A 16583-nucleotide genomic window follows, 5' to 3' on the forward strand; every position below is an offset into this window, starting at 1 on the left:
CGTCGTCTCATCCAAGCGCACGTTGAACGCATCACGTTCGAGAATGTCGACGTGCTGCTCGACCGCCCCATCGAATTGGACGCCGGATCCCTCTTTACCAAGATCATCGAGCGAGGTCGCGGCGGCTACTGCTTCGAACTCAACTCGCTTTTCGCTCGCCTCCTCGAGGCCCTGGGCTATCGGCTGCGTCTGCGCATGGCGCGTGTTCGCAGAGGTGTTGCCCCTGACACGCCTCTTACAGTCAAACAGCACCTGGTCCTCATCGTCGAGCTGTCCGAAGGCGAGTACCTCGTCGACGTTGGTTTCGGTTTGGCCAACCCGTACCTACCGCTGCGGATGGATCAGCGCACGGCCAGCCCAGATAACCCGTACGTGCTGAGGCCGTTAAAAGCCAGTCGATATTGGCGAGAAGGCACACTGGAACTGTGCGTGCGTGGGCGCGAAGACTGGGTTCCGCTGTACCGTCTCGAGATGAACGACCACTACTGGTTCGACACCAAAGTGTTCAACTGGTATATGTCCACGAATCAGGACTCGGTTATGCGACGATTGCTAATGGTGGGGCGCACGGATGGTGAATCGCGGCTTACATTGTTTAACGGCTCCTTCAGGCGCCGTCCGAACCACGCCGGCTACAACGCCCTAGAGAAACGGGAGATCACTGACGCGGACGAGTTGCTAGCGGTGCTTCAGAACGAATTTCGCCTGCGCCTGTGCCCCGAGAAGGACTTGGAACCCCTACGGGAACGCCTAGCCTCCCTTTTGCGAGCCTCAGGTAGCGAGTAATATCCCCTGAAAGCAACGTATGTGACTACAATAGAGTGGACAGCTGTTGCGGCTGTGTCAATACCTGCGATCCATTGTACGTTTGAGCCAGGCAGTGCGCGTGTGAGGTGCACTAAGGTGTGAGATATGCACTGATAGACCTGGCGACAGTTGGAGAACTCTTCGTATTGTGCTGAGGATAGTGCCGAAACAATATGCCTTGTCACCGTCGTTGCCATGACGAATCATTTCTGAGACATCTTAAGTTAGAACGTAGCTGTTTTCTTCCTTTTTGCGCATTTGGTTCGGAGCACAGCGCATGACACTACTGCTTGGCTGAGAAGCCACTGCGCATGCAACAATGTTCCTATCGATGTGTGCTGCATGGAGCGCCTGTGATGCCTTTTGATAGCCTGCAAGTCGTCGATTGCGCACATTCTCGGTACACAAACTCGTGTATAAGCTTTGTCCAAATTAGGGACAGTATTTATAGCGGCACGTAAATACATTCGCGGATTTGTCGTACGTGTGTAGTTTGTGCTTGACTCATAGTTCGAGCATTGCCTACGCGCTTCAACCCATCAGGTTCTTTCTTACAACCGATGCTAATTTTACTGCGCGGATATTTCTCGAAGTAACGTACAACACTGCTGGAGTGTATATTCGTTCGAGTACCCTCTGTGGAGAATGACTATCATGGCCGGCGGAGGCCTGTATACCTCCTGTGTAAACGGATGGGGTTTTTCTACAACACTACCCACAGCTGATTGAGAAAAATAAATGCACTATCCATGACTACGTCTTCACTTGCATCATTTATTCATTCTATTTATTTTGTTTACTCACTTTCATTACCGGCAACGCCATTTTGGCGTAATTGGAGGGGAGGGTAGTGTGATGCATAAAAGTCAAACAAAAAACATGGACTACTCTTTCTACACGATGCGTATATCAGTTAGAACAATAAGAGAAAATGGAAAAGTAGGAGCATCATCATTTTTTACATGCGTCAAATGTTCTGGTGGATTCAATGCAAAGACAGATAAAAGGCGTTTACCAGCAAGTGAGTGCTCACGCACGCGTCAGGCCTTGCAACAATGCTCGAAAATTAGTCCCAAGTTGACATCAGCAACACTACATGACCGCTCGCCCCATTTATTGAAATCATGCGGAAGAAAGAACACTTGAAAGCATCAGTATACGACAACGCGTCCGCGGTTTTTTATTGCGAAAGCAATGCTAAGGCAGCCAAACCGAGACCTCGGGTGGTCGCATCTACGCCGTGAAAAGGCACCGTGAAGAGCCTCTTCGCGCGTATAGTTACGATCTCTTCATACAAAAATCAACCTGCCATGACATTTGAATTCAGGTTACCCTATGTCACGGGCAAGAGCTGCCAACTCGGGTCGCTTCTTTTATATGAGAGGGTGATATCAGAGTCAGCCTGCCAGAACCGTTTGCATTCTCGTTACCCCTACGACACGCAGACACGTCCATGCAGCTTGGTTGAAGCGTGGCTTTATATGTGGGCTGGTAGCTTACGCTCTCACGTCATACCCTTAAAGAAGCTTAAGTGTCCCCAATAATGTAGTACCTTACACTGATAGGACGTGATACAGGAATAATGTAGCGGGCAAAAGAAGCTTCCGCCGTTGCTTTCGCAATTCAACTAGGGTTAACCACAGCAAAACCACAAATAATTTTCTCAACTCATTGGCTGCCACTCGTTTCAGCACAAGTAGTACAAAGTGTTGTATCGTGGATGTTTATTGTATAATTTAGGACGAAATCAACCCAGTGCAAATGCTTTCTGTTCAGAGTATTTCGGGAATAGTTTTCAGTCCATCTGATGTATTTTGCAAATGCGCAGTCTGAGAGTACGATAAACTATGGAGAACTGCGCCATAAATAATTAAAAAAGACACATCATGTGTTATGATAAACACGATCGCCAATTTTCACTTCCAAAGGGCTGTCCAGATTGCGAGATGTGTAGAAACGATAAAGACAAAACCCGCCCGCTCAGCGTAGGCGTTATCCTCCCCTCCTCGAGAGTAAATCCTCGAGGGAGCGACGGAAGCACTGCAATCCAGAGCAATAACTGGATCTTCCGCCGCTGCCGACGTCAACGGACCCATCCCATGTGTTTTGTGTCGCGCTGGCATCGCGCTCTGACTGCAATTGACTGCCGACTCGAAGTCCGGATACGTATCAAGGTATTTTTCTTTTCTTCTTCTTCGCCCCTCCTTCGCACGTCGGCAGAGCGTGAGCTCTGTCTGGTGCCGCGTAAATTGCAGAGACAATTGTCCCTTCGCTGGCGGCTGCTAGCTTAGCCAAGTATTGGCTTAGTGTGGCGAGCCACTTAGGGAATGTCTGCTTATCTGCAGCTTGCGCCGTCAGTTTTACGACATGGATTTACTGAGCTGCGAGCAGATGTCGACGTGTTTAACTGACATCGGCGAATAAACGAGTGCCTCGCGATAATAAAACCCAAAACTCACAGCCCAATATATCAGACTAATTATCAGCAAAATGGGCAGATACATCCTTTGGAAGCTGGGCTACGAAAACCCAGAATCGCGAGAGGGGATAACCGCTATTTCCAAAGAAATTGTCATCAAGTAAAGAATACCCCCCATCCCAAGAAACATGCACCCCATACACAACGAGGAACACAGGAGCAGCCGAGTCCAAAGACTCCAAAGCTCCCTCCTCCAAATTCCAGGGGTAGTGTACACTGATGCAGTAGAGTACACAGAAGGGCCCCCCCTCATAGATCTCTCACAAAGAAGGAAGTAATCTGGCGAAAACTGCAGACGGACACCTTCCCAAACCCGTATATATATCCTACAAAATGGCATCCTGAGGTGCACTCTTCCAAATGTAAAAACTGTGAAGGCATAGCTGCCCTAAATCGCATGCTCTGGGCTAGCCCAGCGCTAAACGGAATACATGGAAATAATGTGTCATGGGAATCCTCCCTTCACAGCCAGAAAGAACGAATCCAAAAACAAGTCATCCGTCCAACCCAGACTGCCGCCGCAAGCCAACTGATTCCGGCCGACGTCTAGGGGGGAGATAGACGGTGAAAGGGGGAGCTGCGTCTCACCCGATCATCCGCACTCTCTAACGGGTGCAAATAAAGTGCTTTCTCTCTCTCTCTCAGCAATGAAAATTTTTAAAAATGACACAGTGCGTGAAAATGCCGACTGGCTCCCTGGTTGCCACAAATTAAAGGGACCGTAGCGATAACGGTCCAAAATGTTCTAAAAGATATCTGTGGCCGCTAAAAGAGCGTGCCGTTCATTGACAAAATCAGGCACAGAAGTTATGTTTAATGATAAAAAAGCATGATTTTGGTTGAGCGTTGATCGCAGGTTCCGAGCAGCGAGATTTTAAGCTGGAACATTAGTATTAGTGGCGGATACGCCCATATGTCATCTCATAGTGGTGAACAAGCCATAGACACGCTTGGTAGTCGTCTAAACATATAAGGAACACACCTCCTTTATCTGAACTGTAATTTACTGATCCCAAACAGCCCTGTTTTGCTAAATCTCATTTGCCTCTGAATTTTTTTATTTTAATACTTTCCACAATTTTCTAGCGTGACTAGGCAAACATAGTTTATTTCTGCGTGACTAGGCGAGCATAGTGAATGAAATGTGCTGAGCCTCGAGGGAACATGCGCGCCCTATTCAGAGAAAAATATCGCAAGAAAAACTAGCTAGGCAACGAAGAAAGATTTCCGAGAACACTGCAGAATCTGCGCTGGAGAAATGGGTAAGCCTGAGCGTTACTGTGTTGTCCTCGAGATGTGTCGGGGGGAATCCACGAATGACAAATACCGCACCTTTCCTTTCCTGGTAACCAATTTATAGAACTCCGGTGAACTTTGATCCGTTCACAGAACGCTGTAATGTTCGAAAACGGGCGCGCGATGTACCGCGTGCAGTAGCAACGCTCAGGCTTTCGCATTTCTTCTTTGCAGACTCTACAGTGCTCTCGGAGTTTTTGAGACTGCAGTTGATTACCTCTTTTTACACTTTCTAACCATTTCATCCCATTTGTGCACGCAAATCACGTCTTTTCCCGCACGTTCATGTTCAAGCATTTCAGATTTCCCGTCACCGGAATTTAGGCCTACGTCAACCGGAAGTCGAGTACCAGGTAACCTCATTTGTACGTCGCCTCCCAGCTAAATCGACATCTGACCGAAGTAACTGGCTCTAATTAATTAATTAACCCGCATGCACCACATTTTACCCAGCGAGATTTTTTTCATCCTTTATACAATGCAACCATTCTTCTTATAACTTGTTTTGTTCGAACATAAACGTGCGGACAAACAATTGATGACATGAATAAGCCGATATACTCACTTAGCTTGCGCATTAATGTTTTTCCACAAATCCACTTCCCGCAAACTTTTGTCCCTGACTGTATATCGCGGGCTCGATGAAAATGAACATGCCTACGCTGAAGCAGAGTGCTCTCAGCTGTGCCCTCCGAACAGACGTGTTACTTGTAAGACCGGCTAACACTTCCCTTTTTACCGACTGTGTGAAGAGTGCGACGGCACCTTACTGGGTACTGCCAGACGTCTGAAACATTCGCCTGAAAAGCCCAGCTAGACACAGCGATTCCATTTCCTGTTCCGTGTGGAATTCCGTGCCATCACGCGTGCTTGCTCCAGACTGCGCTTCAATGCGGTTTTCATGCTTGAGTACTTATAATTGGTCCGCTATAGATTCTCCAGCGGCATTACCGAAACTGTGGAGCAAGTTTTATTGGCATGTCGAGAATATGTGCGCGAAAGGATGGCTCTAATGGCCTTCTTGACTAGTCTTTGAGGGCTCGCTCGTGCTTGGCCGCAGATATCTGCAGGCTGTGCGGAGTCTCTACCCCCCCCCCCCCCCCGCCTTCGGGCGACTGCTCTCAACAATGCTGTCCCAATGTCCCAATAGCTTCCAGCGGTGCAGTGTTGCTTAGCGGAGAATAGAGAAAAAATTATGGAAGAGTGAACTTAAATTTTCGTTTCCTTCGTGGTGCAGTAGATTAGCGCTACATTGTTGAACGTTTATGGGAATGATTAGAATTGCCTTCGCCGTTTATCTTGTAACTTTTTATTCGATAATGATCAAATTATTTACAGTATTTCTCGGCGTGTGCTACGCTTTTGGTTCCATTACGAGAAGCTTTGATATGAAATATGATCATAGTCGGAAGGCAACATTAAATGTTGGAGTGCAGGGCCCGAAAACAAACTGCACATGAATTGTTCATCGCTTCCGCTAGGTGTATGTTAACCTTTAGGTTAAGTTCAGACACACTTCTAAGTAGAAACTTGCGTTTAAACGTTGACAGATGGTTAGGAAAGCAAGGAGGAAGTTCAAGTGCCGCATCGTTTTGAGGTCGAAATAACCTCCCCCCTCCTGAGTGAGAAAGATTGACGAATGATCAGCGATTCATGTGGATTAACCTTGCACAGGGACGAAGCAGCCGCTGCCACTCAGTGTTCAGAATGCGCAAGCGAGTGGCATGATCTAGTAAATCAATTACCGTGTTACATCGCTACATGTTCCACTCTCCCATGCCAATCTAGCAGTCACTGGTGCATCCTGCCCGCTGTTTCATCTCACGTACAGTAGCTGAAGTGTACTCAGGGCAACTTCCAGTGTGTTCATGTTAGGGTGCTTGTGACCACATGAGTACATTTCCACTTCACGTCTACAAGCTTAACGCAATCACTGCCGATGTGATGCTTCATCCCTGTTAGCACTCGAGCATTCCTCCTCGCAAGCCAGTTTCTGGACGTGGAATGGTGTAGCGGGTGGTTTCCACGCTAAGATTGCACTTGCAGTTGTACAGAAAGGACACGTAGAACTGCATGAGGCTTTATTTTAAAAACAAACATCAATTTGGATGGTGAACTTCGCGCCCAAATAATTATAGAACAAATAATGAAAGAAAATGGAACACTTAAGAGTAGGCATCAACTGCCCACATTACATACGTCACCCCTCTGCAAAACTTCACAAGATCAAAAATATAAATGCAGATAACAAAACTAGCCATCCGAACTTCGACTATTTTTATTATTATTTATGTGGTGATTATGTTTATCAAAGACTGTGAAACTGACAGTGGCCAAACTTAATTGGTAGTTCCTGCATATTAACGTCGCTTCCGTGGTATTTGTACTTCCCAATTATCAGGACACTTTGGAGGAACTTGTACTAATTTTTTCCTAGCTTAAGTAGCGATAAGGCAATTATGAAGAACATGATGAAATGATAAATATGACGCTTTCACTACGCGCCTGAAAAAACGCACAAAACATGAAAACATTCAAACCATCTGGCAGGCTAAAATGGATAGCGAAAATAATTTCAATGACCATGCCATCCATCTGGAAAGCAACCATAAAAGAAACCGAGGCTTCACGTGGTTAACTACACAAATGACAACAGCCTATCGAAACTTTCTAGGCGAACAGCTTGAGGTTTTTTCTCTCACTGAACACGTAATTTGACATCAACAAACATCACTGAGCAGTGGTAAGCGCCGCACTGTACAATAATAAGAAAGAATTGAAAGAACTTGACTAGCTTAGAGATGAAAAAGGAAACAAAAGACAAATTTTCAATCACTGGCATATAGCGAGAACACCTCGCGGGCAACAATTTTGAGTGTATTCAAACTTCAGCAAAACCTGCAGAGCTATCAGAAGATGAGATTCCCTGAAAAGTTGTATAGCAAGCGAAAGAATCTCCCGATATCTTCGCCTGCGCCCCACAATAGGAATAGCTATTCCAAACAGCTAACCGGAACGTCAAGTCATTAGCATCAACTTACGGCCCCAAACAAGTCCTGTACGCAATGCGCAGAAGCCAGAAATAAGCGTCGCGTTATGTTAATCTGGCTTATTACGCTCACAAAGCATGACCTGTGACAAGCTGAGGTTTCGAGCTGTTCAAGCGAGATATCTATGCCGGCCACAAAGTGGCAAGGTGGTAAACATCAGCCGAGATCGTAGGTCGGCTATAAGGCACTGATGTGATAAGTAGACTATCAGACTGCCGTGGAAACGACATGCAGTGGGACCTTACATTCGTTCTCAACGATCTTCCATCTAACGGTGCCAAGACCAGGAACATTGCCCCGCCAGGAGCGATTTCTTGGTTGGCAATAAATTTGCATTGGCTTCACCGTAGTATAATAAAAACCAAGATGGCTTGACACTGACCCCCACTTTGCGCACCGCAATCAACAGGCCGAAGAAAAAAAAATATTTCCCAGAAACAACATGGTGGCAAATGTGCACGATCGGAGGTAGCAACGCAATCTTGCACAATTTTCTAGATTCCAGATACAAGTATGCAGCTGTTGCGTTACCGCGGCGAGATGCTGCGCTGAGACAAAGGCTTTACCGAACGGTCGTTAGCGCTAGGGACAAATGGACGGAGAATTCTCGGCACCAATAGTCAAGGCACAGTCAGAGATGCGTCCAGCACGCACACACTGGAAGCGTAAGAGAGCCGTCGACACAGAAGGCGGACAGTGCATGCGGTCTCCGAGGTTGTCGACTTGCTCTGGCTCCACGTGTTTTTCAGGCGATTTTGAAGATCTCGACACGCCGGGACACTTCAGGACAAAAGAACTGATGATCCAACAAAAAAAAAAAAAAAATAACGCAACATTTGATGACATGACAAGGCGGTAAAGGAGGGTGTGAAAGCCATCCGCAATGACGAGTGAGCGTATCACTGTCGTTCGGCACAGCTCCACGGGGAAGGTACATCGGCTGTGTTAGGACACGGTCGTCCGCGTAGGTGTGCTAGGGGTGGGAGCGACGCGGTCCTCATAAAGCACGCCGACCGTTTCGTGCCTTTGCCGGGTTGTAGTAGCTGCGCTTGGCGACATGCGCCACCCTGGTCCATTCGCCTCGCAGGAAAGCGGCCACCGCATCTTCTTCAGCGCGCCTGGGTCCCACCTGCACAGGGAGAACGAAGCATACAGGTACCATACATGGGTTTTCAGAGCAATGCCACACAGAAACCATTTTGAACAAAACGACACAGCTACATATTGAGAGAAAAGAAAAAAAAGATCCCAAGAATATTGAGAACTGCATGCTATAGTTCACTCCCTACTACCAAAGCCAAGAGTGCCTCGTCAATACATGCGCAAAATTTGACCAATGGCTGTAGGTAGAATAAAATTATGGGGGCCCACTTAAGCTCTGTCTTTAATGTTGTGACGCTGTAGCGTATGTTACCATTCGACATATAAAGCCCCGCTTTATTAACTAAGCTCTGACCTGGTCATTCTGCTCCCTAGTGTCGTGAAAAAAATTCCTTCCGCTTCTGTAGAGCGACTCAAGACATCGCTATCCTAGTGTCTCGCTCTCTATCATCCCGTAACATTAAAAAGCCGTTTGATGTAATTACAGTTTTAACACCGCAAAACAATCTGAGCGTGCCTCCCAAAGTTCGGCCAGGCGGCTCTGCGACTAATCCACTCGCGTTTTAAGAATACCGCTGTTAGCCACTTGGATGGCAATTATGGCAATTTAGGGGGTCAGAGGCGCGTGTTTGGCCGATAACTTTGTTTGCTTAGTGCTTTCGACGTGTCGAAAAAGCACGCCAAGTGTATCTTCGACAGCGCGTTCCAGCTCAGGCCTGAAGTGCACGTACAGAGCGTGAGAAATCAACAAAGAAGCTATTATCGAATGCTTCCTCCTATCGCTAGGCTGTGTGTGAGGGCGCTGCAATCGACACGGCAAGCTCCATCTTTCGTTGCTGAATGGCAACTGTGCCAGCTCTCTCGAAAGGACATCCTGTACTCGAGAAAAGTGCGCATCACCCATACTCCCCTTTTAACGCGAAAGTTTTTATTGGCTCATGCGCATCATGTGCGCAAAAAGTGTGATCAGAAATTTTGATCAGGAAACGTCCTTCGCACTGACACTTAAAGAGGCAGAGGCACCAAATCACAAAGCATGGTCACGCGCTTCCCTTGTGTGTGAAGACCAACAGAGTCAAGGGAGGCGCAGAAAATATTTTAATCCTATTTTGATTAGGTGTGCTTGGTGCTTTTAACGTTCCAAAGTGAGAAACGCAGTAATGGAGAGCTCCAGAAATTTCGACCACCTGACATTTTTTAACGTGCACTGACATCGCACAGCACACCGGCGCCTTGTCGCTTTGTCTTTCGCCTACATCGAAAAGCAGCCGCCGCCGCCAGGGTTCGATAGTTGAACGTCGCAACCACTGCAACACGGCGGCGGGGTGGAAATGTAAGAGGCCACGGTGCCTCGGGGGAATCGGGCGGTGTGCTGGCGGCTCTTCGGTCAGCCTCTGCCTGGACGCAGCAGCTAACTAACGTACGGTGGGTGCTAAGCGAGCTCCGAAGTCTCCAAACGCAAAACGCGCTCATATCGAAGAAAGCAAGTGCCGGAAACGCCAGGTACAACGACGGGCGAGTGGTAATCAACGGACTCCTCAATCTCTGATAATGGCAAGAGAGAACAAGCCCAAAAGGCTTTGCGCATTATCGCTCTTAAGGGTCTTAAATGAATCATAAAATCCTTATTAACGTTAGTGCTCTGAAAATAGCAGCCGCAGTCTAGAATCGTGCTCTTACATCAAGCTTGAATGCCTGTCGCGCTATTGGACACGAAGAGAATGTTGCTCAGGTGTAATTTTTTCACAAGCGAATCAGTTGCATACAAGGGCTTGCTAAACATACCTTTGCGCCGAAACATTTGTGTCCGAAATTGAAAGAGACTTGTATAGCAATTTACGCTCCGAGCTGAACTGAATAGCAATGAAAAGCCCCTGCATATATGTGAATGCACAGGCGACGGCAAAACTCTCTGGAACGCGTGAGCCATAAAAGCAGCCGATATCTCTATTAGACTGCCGTTTTAGAACACGCTTACGAAGGTTAAGAGTGAAAGTTGCGCCTGAAAGACAGCGCGCCCAGCTGTGTGCATAAATAGCTTTTCGGACGCCCCATACTTATTTTTGCCTTAAAGACAATACATGGCTGCATAGGTAGGAAGATAAGTTCCTCGTTCTATCCAGCGGACCTTGGCCAAAGTGTTTGACAAGAGCCAGAAAGTACAGCTCGAAGTTCTATACAGCGTTATAAGCATACAAATATTTAAGTTCCCAGACCTGGCGACCTGAAATTACTACCGTAGAAAAATTAAGACAAAATAATTCATACTTAACAAATGCGAAGCGCGCGCTTTTTTAGCTGCACACTAAGATATTTCGCTGTATCCGAGTTTTTCCCTATATACCTGTCCTTTGTTACATCCGATCCCTCCGCCTTTCGTTTTTGCCGTACACCTTTCCCTACAAGGGAAATAGATTTCCTTTTCTCCCTTTAGCCAGCTGTTAGGTGTGGCGGATGACCATTCTCAGTACCGACCGCGGATGGTGGCATTCTTACTACAGTGTCCACGCGCAAATGGTAGGCGGCGCAGGCGTGAGGCGCACAGAGGAGCACATTCGCCTACTAGCACTATTGATGCTTTAGCACCAATGCGATGAAAGAAAAGCTGTGGTAGTTCGTAAAAGTGCGATCGATGGCAATAAGATGCGTTTCTACAGTTGCACCCGCAACGTTCCGTGGGTGAACCCGCGCTTCTTTTCTCCGCGTCAACACTATTGTCCAGGCCTAAGTAGCGAACAATTCGGGCAGCAGCCACTTTATTATCCTTTTCTTAGTGCAAACCTTTTTTAGCTTCATTTTCTTTTCGCGCTATCCCTCTCCTAAACCACCTCTTATGTACTTCAGTATGCGGCGAACAATCGAGCAAAACGTTCTGATCCCCTGCTCCACATACCCGAGACGACGGGGCCACTGGAGCCGGCTGGGTAGCTGTGGTCGCCGCTGCTTGGGGTGGCGGCATGTGCTGCTTGCTGGATGGCAACACCGGCGGCGTGGTCGACTGCCCATCTGTTGCCGTAGCCTGTGGTGGTGGGCACGCCGGGGTCACTTCCGGTTCGGCAACAGCGTGCTCCTCTACCTCCTCACCTGACGATGCGCACGTGTGCACCACCACCCATCACCGACTTTTATTGTCCGAGTGCATTAGTGAACGGTTTATTTGCGAAGCCTAGACTGAACGAAAGCCGTACGCTATAGGTGAAGCGAAGAAAAACATGAAGAGGGGTGCCTGTTTTTTCCAAAATCGATCGTAAAGGGGGAAATATTAAAGGCAGTAAATAACTAAACAACGATTTCTATGCAGAGTCCCCCGCATCTCCGTACCACTGTCAGAAACCGAGGTATGGCTCTTGGGCGGTGCACGGTACTATAGCGTGCGCCGACGCCCAGTGAACGCATTATGCTCATGATGTCCTGCGCCGACCGCAGTGGACATCACTGCCAGTACCGTACACTGCGTCAGAATGCGCACTCCGTCGTCGCCGTCAGTGAAGCCGACAGGCGCCGAGGCAGTAAGGCAGTATTTATGCGGCTGGGATGGCAGGCTTATGAAATATCCTATTAATTCCTGCTAAACAGGGAATGTAAATCTGTAATCGGCTTTAGGGATTTGACGATGAAATAACAAGCACCGAACGTTATTCCAATTTTGCTCCCAAAGGTTCGAAAACCACGAGCTAATACGGTGCGCTACGACACCGATGCGAGAATTTACAGAGGAGTTTTCAGGTGCCTATATTACACCGCTGCCTGCTACAATCGTCGCACGCCGCATGGGTTAGAAGGGCGCTCGGCTGGATCCCTGTTGAGTACTCAAAGCACACAGCATCACGTCGGCGTCTATAGCCATCGTTTTCTCAATTACTAGTGCCCAAACCCTCTCCCTCCTGTACTTGAGGCCTTTCACGGGATGCCTTTAGGTATAGAAGGACGGTCCCGAAGAGGTCCTAGGGTCTGAGAGAAGCAATTACAGCTGGCTCAGGAGAACGGGTTAAGGACGCGTCAAGAGTCTCAGCTATTCACGGATCCGATCGACTGACATGGTTTCGTGATTGCTTCGGCAGTATACTTATGTATTATAATTACCCATGTTTCCGATTTAATCATTGATTAATGAACTGGTCAATTTCAGAAATGCGAAACAAGGCACTGACACAGTTCCGGCCCCTGCATGTTCACTCACCTACGACGGCAGTGCCCTCAGGAAGAGTGTGGGGCGGAACCCCTTCGACATAGGCGACGGCCTCCACCGGCTGCGGAGCGCCAACCTACAGGAAAACAAGCAACAAAAAACACCACCACTGCAAATACTACTCTTTATAGAGAAAAACGCTTTTCGGACGTGCAGATTGGCCCTCCCTCAGCGCATGACCAACCGCTCTTTCATTGGTGTGAGCTTTCCTTCGAAGGCACATTGACGACTGTGTCATCCCCTTGCCCGCTGTCCTCCTCGTGTCTTGCACATCTCATCATGACCTACCAGCAAGCCCAAATTCCCGTTCTTCTGGGCCAGAGGTTCTTCAATAATCTTTATTATGCAATATCTGCAAAATAAAGAACTAACTAAAAGAGAAACTTTTACGGCAATAAAAGGAATAGAAAAAAAACTTGCGGTGCCAAAGATTGTTTTCTTTTTTGTTAGAAAAGGAACCGCAGTTTCATGTCAAAGGCTATTCACTTCAGAATTTAATATCCAAAAGTGTTGTTGAACAAATTAACGGTATGTGAATTAATTTCTGCCGTATCTGAATCGGTGTCAGCCTGCATTTGCGTATACTTGAAACATCGTGCATAATAAGCAAAGGCGTAGTCTGTGGCAGCCGCTGCCAGGCGTGTCACATCTTGAAACAAAGCTTTACAAAGCAGAACAGAACACAGCGATCGCATGGAGCAAACTGAATGTCGCCGAAAGCCGCGTTGTCTAAGAGAGCATGTTTACGCTGCGCCTGCTCGACTTGATCGTAATCATCATCACCCGGATTATACACATCAAAGGGCGAAGGCCTCTCTCATACTCCTACAATGAACCCGGTCTTGTGAAAGCAACATCCACTTGACTTCTGCAAACTTCTTAACCTCATCCGCCCACCTATACTTCTGCCGACCGCTGTTGCGCTTTCAATTCCCTCAGAATCTAATTTGTTGGCCCTAGGGAACATCGGTTATAGTCCCTTATGTATACTTATACTTATGTATAAGTATTTTATTTAATTTCACGCAATGTCGTTGTGGCACTAGAGAAAAAATTAGAACCTGACCAGCTTTAACGCAGCTAAACCTAGTATTGTTACCCGTGCCACCGACAAAGAAGCAGATAACGCGGAGTGCACATGGACTCGGCCGCCGCCGTTTTGCCTGGCTACATCTGCCTCCAGCCGCTCAACGTCCATGCCCTGTCCTTCTGAAGTGCCGCCTCGGGTCGCAGAAGGAACCCGTGACAGTATCACGCGCGAAAGCACTAGTTCCGCGCAGTTTATTTTAGTAGATGTATTTGACGACGTTCTCGTTGTCTTCTCGCCAACACTTGCTCGACTGACGGCATGCTCGTGTGAAGGACCGTGATATATGTCACCCCAATTGCCAGCAGCGGCAAATCCTTCTTGGCTCATGCGCGCCGTGTACACAAATTGCGCATCAGAAATTGTGGTAAAAAAAACGTCCATACTGTATTCTCCAACCGGGAATCGAACCACTATCCTTCCGATTCCTAGCCGGGCACGTAAACCGCTTCTGGACGCTGGGCAGTTCTCCTTGTCTGGTATGCCGTTTCTATGACAACGTAGAGGTCGCGCCGCCAAGGATAGCTTCGGCAGATGTGTGCCCCGTCTCCGTCACCACGTTGCGGAGAGGAGGGAAGGCTTCCCAGGTATGCAGGCAGTAAGAAGGTAATGGTAACCCCGCGTATGCACAGGCCACCGCACCAGCTGCGGTTAATTACAGGACATCGGGTGATTGGCATGCAGTATCGGGTCCGTGATCTGACGCGTGTTACTACAAGGCGGCGCATTGCCTGCATCGTATCTATAGCGATGCATTCTAAATCTCGTGTCTGGCCGAGTGCCCGATGCTACAGCGGAGACGCCGCCCCATTTCTAACGATCTTATAATCGCTACTGATGCAGAGGTGAATACATTAATCACTGAAACCAGCACTGTGTCTTATACCAACAGAGTTTCGCTCGACATTCGGTTAAGCAGCGTTGAACGACTAAGTGTGTCTTAAAAAATCAGTTCTGTCCAGTAAATACCGCAGTAGAGCTAGCCCCAAAGGCTTTCATCTCATCGCTCTGAAGAGGTCCTGAGTGCCTTCTAGAATCTTTGTTATGTACTGAATACGTAGCTGGGTATGCATAGAGACCCTAAGCGTTCCCCAGAGCCCACCAGGTTCTGCTTCTTTCCTATATAGTTACCCTGCTCTGCTTCTTCAGCCATTTCGAGATAGCCCAGAGCCTGTGCCACTTCCTCCGCATACAAACCCCCCTGGATCTTAGTCACTTGGTAGAAAAGGTATTCAGCCGGATCCTCGGGAGATTGAGGCTGCAACCAGCTTCGCAGCACAAAAACCAGTGAAAGTATTTTGGAGCTTCTTGGGACTCTGTTGTTCATATGCGAAACTTAAATGGGCTCATTGTGCCGATACGCCGTCACCGTACCCTTGTTTGGGAGGTAGATTTTAAGGAGCAGTCAAAAACTTGCTGACAATTGGCGCCAGCATGTGCGGCCACCACCATAGACCTGGTAGGTAATTGATAAGATTGCGTCTCCGGTCTGTAATGCAAACTGCATGTGAACGTCGGCTTCTCAAACGCGTCATACCCTTAAGAAGGAGCTTAAGTGTCCCTCTATTTTTCTTTCCCCGTTTTATTCTGATTCGTTGACATAACCTTACCATCTCACAGGCGTTTTGCAAAAGGACGGACATTTCAAGCGGACTGTCGCCTGTGATTCTGTCTTCCGTCATCTCAAATTTTTCCTAACATCAAGAATTGACTGAAGATAAAGCGCACGGGAAGACACACACAAGAGAAGAATACACAGGACACGCGTCTTCTTCTCTTGTGTGTGTCTTCCCGTGCGCTTTATCTTCAGTCAATTCACAATGCACCATCTAGCCCAACTTCAAGTTTTGTTAAACTACCAATCAAGAATTGCTATGCGCCACTTCTGCCCCAACTCCTGGACACTTAGGTACAGCCCAGACCTTTCACCGCTCACGGGAGCTATTTTAGTGTCCGCGAATGTGTCAAACCATTAAGCGTTACCTATCCAGCACCCGTACAGTGCGAGCAGTACAGGCTCCCTACATCCCGTCCGTCAGGGCTGCTGCACTTCGTCGCACCCACCCTCCCAGCAAGTGAGCATCGTCCTCTTGGGTCTTTCCCCACGGTCTTCCTCCCGTAACCGATGGAGTGTCGAGTGTGTGGATTACTACCCCAACCGTTACTTAGTCGTTAGGGAAGGCCTCGTCAGGCTGGCAGCCTTTAGCCTTTCCTTCGCTTTTTCCTGCATAGGAAAGAAACCAAATAAACTATCAAAATATCAAACTACCGCTAAACACTGCTTCCGATGTGTCATTTCTTCTACGATTTCTCGCTCTGCGCAACGGTCGTCGTCCAGTTCTCGTCAGCAACCGCGGACGCCAATTTATAGCTGAGAACTTTGCTTCTGTGCCCGCAATTTCCGATATTCACCGCCGTTGGCAAGCCCAAACGTACGCGTTCGTTGAGCGCACCAACCGCACTCTCATCAATACGCTGCTTACGTATGTCTATTGTGATCATAAAAGCTGTGATGGCATCCTCCCTTTCGTTCATTGCTAAAGTACAGCGCGACATGAGAGCACTGTGCACAGG

General features: G+C 47.9%; 1 protein-coding gene across 1 annotated transcript in view; it reads right to left on the reverse strand.

Moving 5' to 3' along the window:
• Positions 1-7830: 7830 nt before the first annotated feature.
• The window catches only part of LOC146208031 (uncharacterized), a 24269-nt gene continuing 15516 nt past the window's right edge, over positions 7831-16583 (reverse strand). The window contains exons 8-10 of the mRNA XM_084591716.1: positions 12914-12998; positions 11627-11817; positions 7831-8761 (exon numbers count right to left, since the gene is read on the reverse strand). Of these exons, the coding sequence (XP_084447842.1) occupies positions 8630-8761; positions 11627-11817; positions 12914-12998 (408 nt within the window). The 3' untranslated portion in view covers positions 7831-8629. The remainder of the gene's footprint in view (positions 8762-11626; positions 11818-12913; positions 12999-16583) is intronic.

This window comes from Amblyomma maculatum, chromosome 1 (genome assembly GCF_055883805.1).
Source record: "Amblyomma maculatum isolate TAMU_Amacu chromosome 1, ASM5588380v1, whole genome shotgun sequence".
NCBI lineage: Eukaryota > Metazoa > Arthropoda > Arachnida > Ixodida > Ixodidae > Amblyomma > Amblyomma maculatum.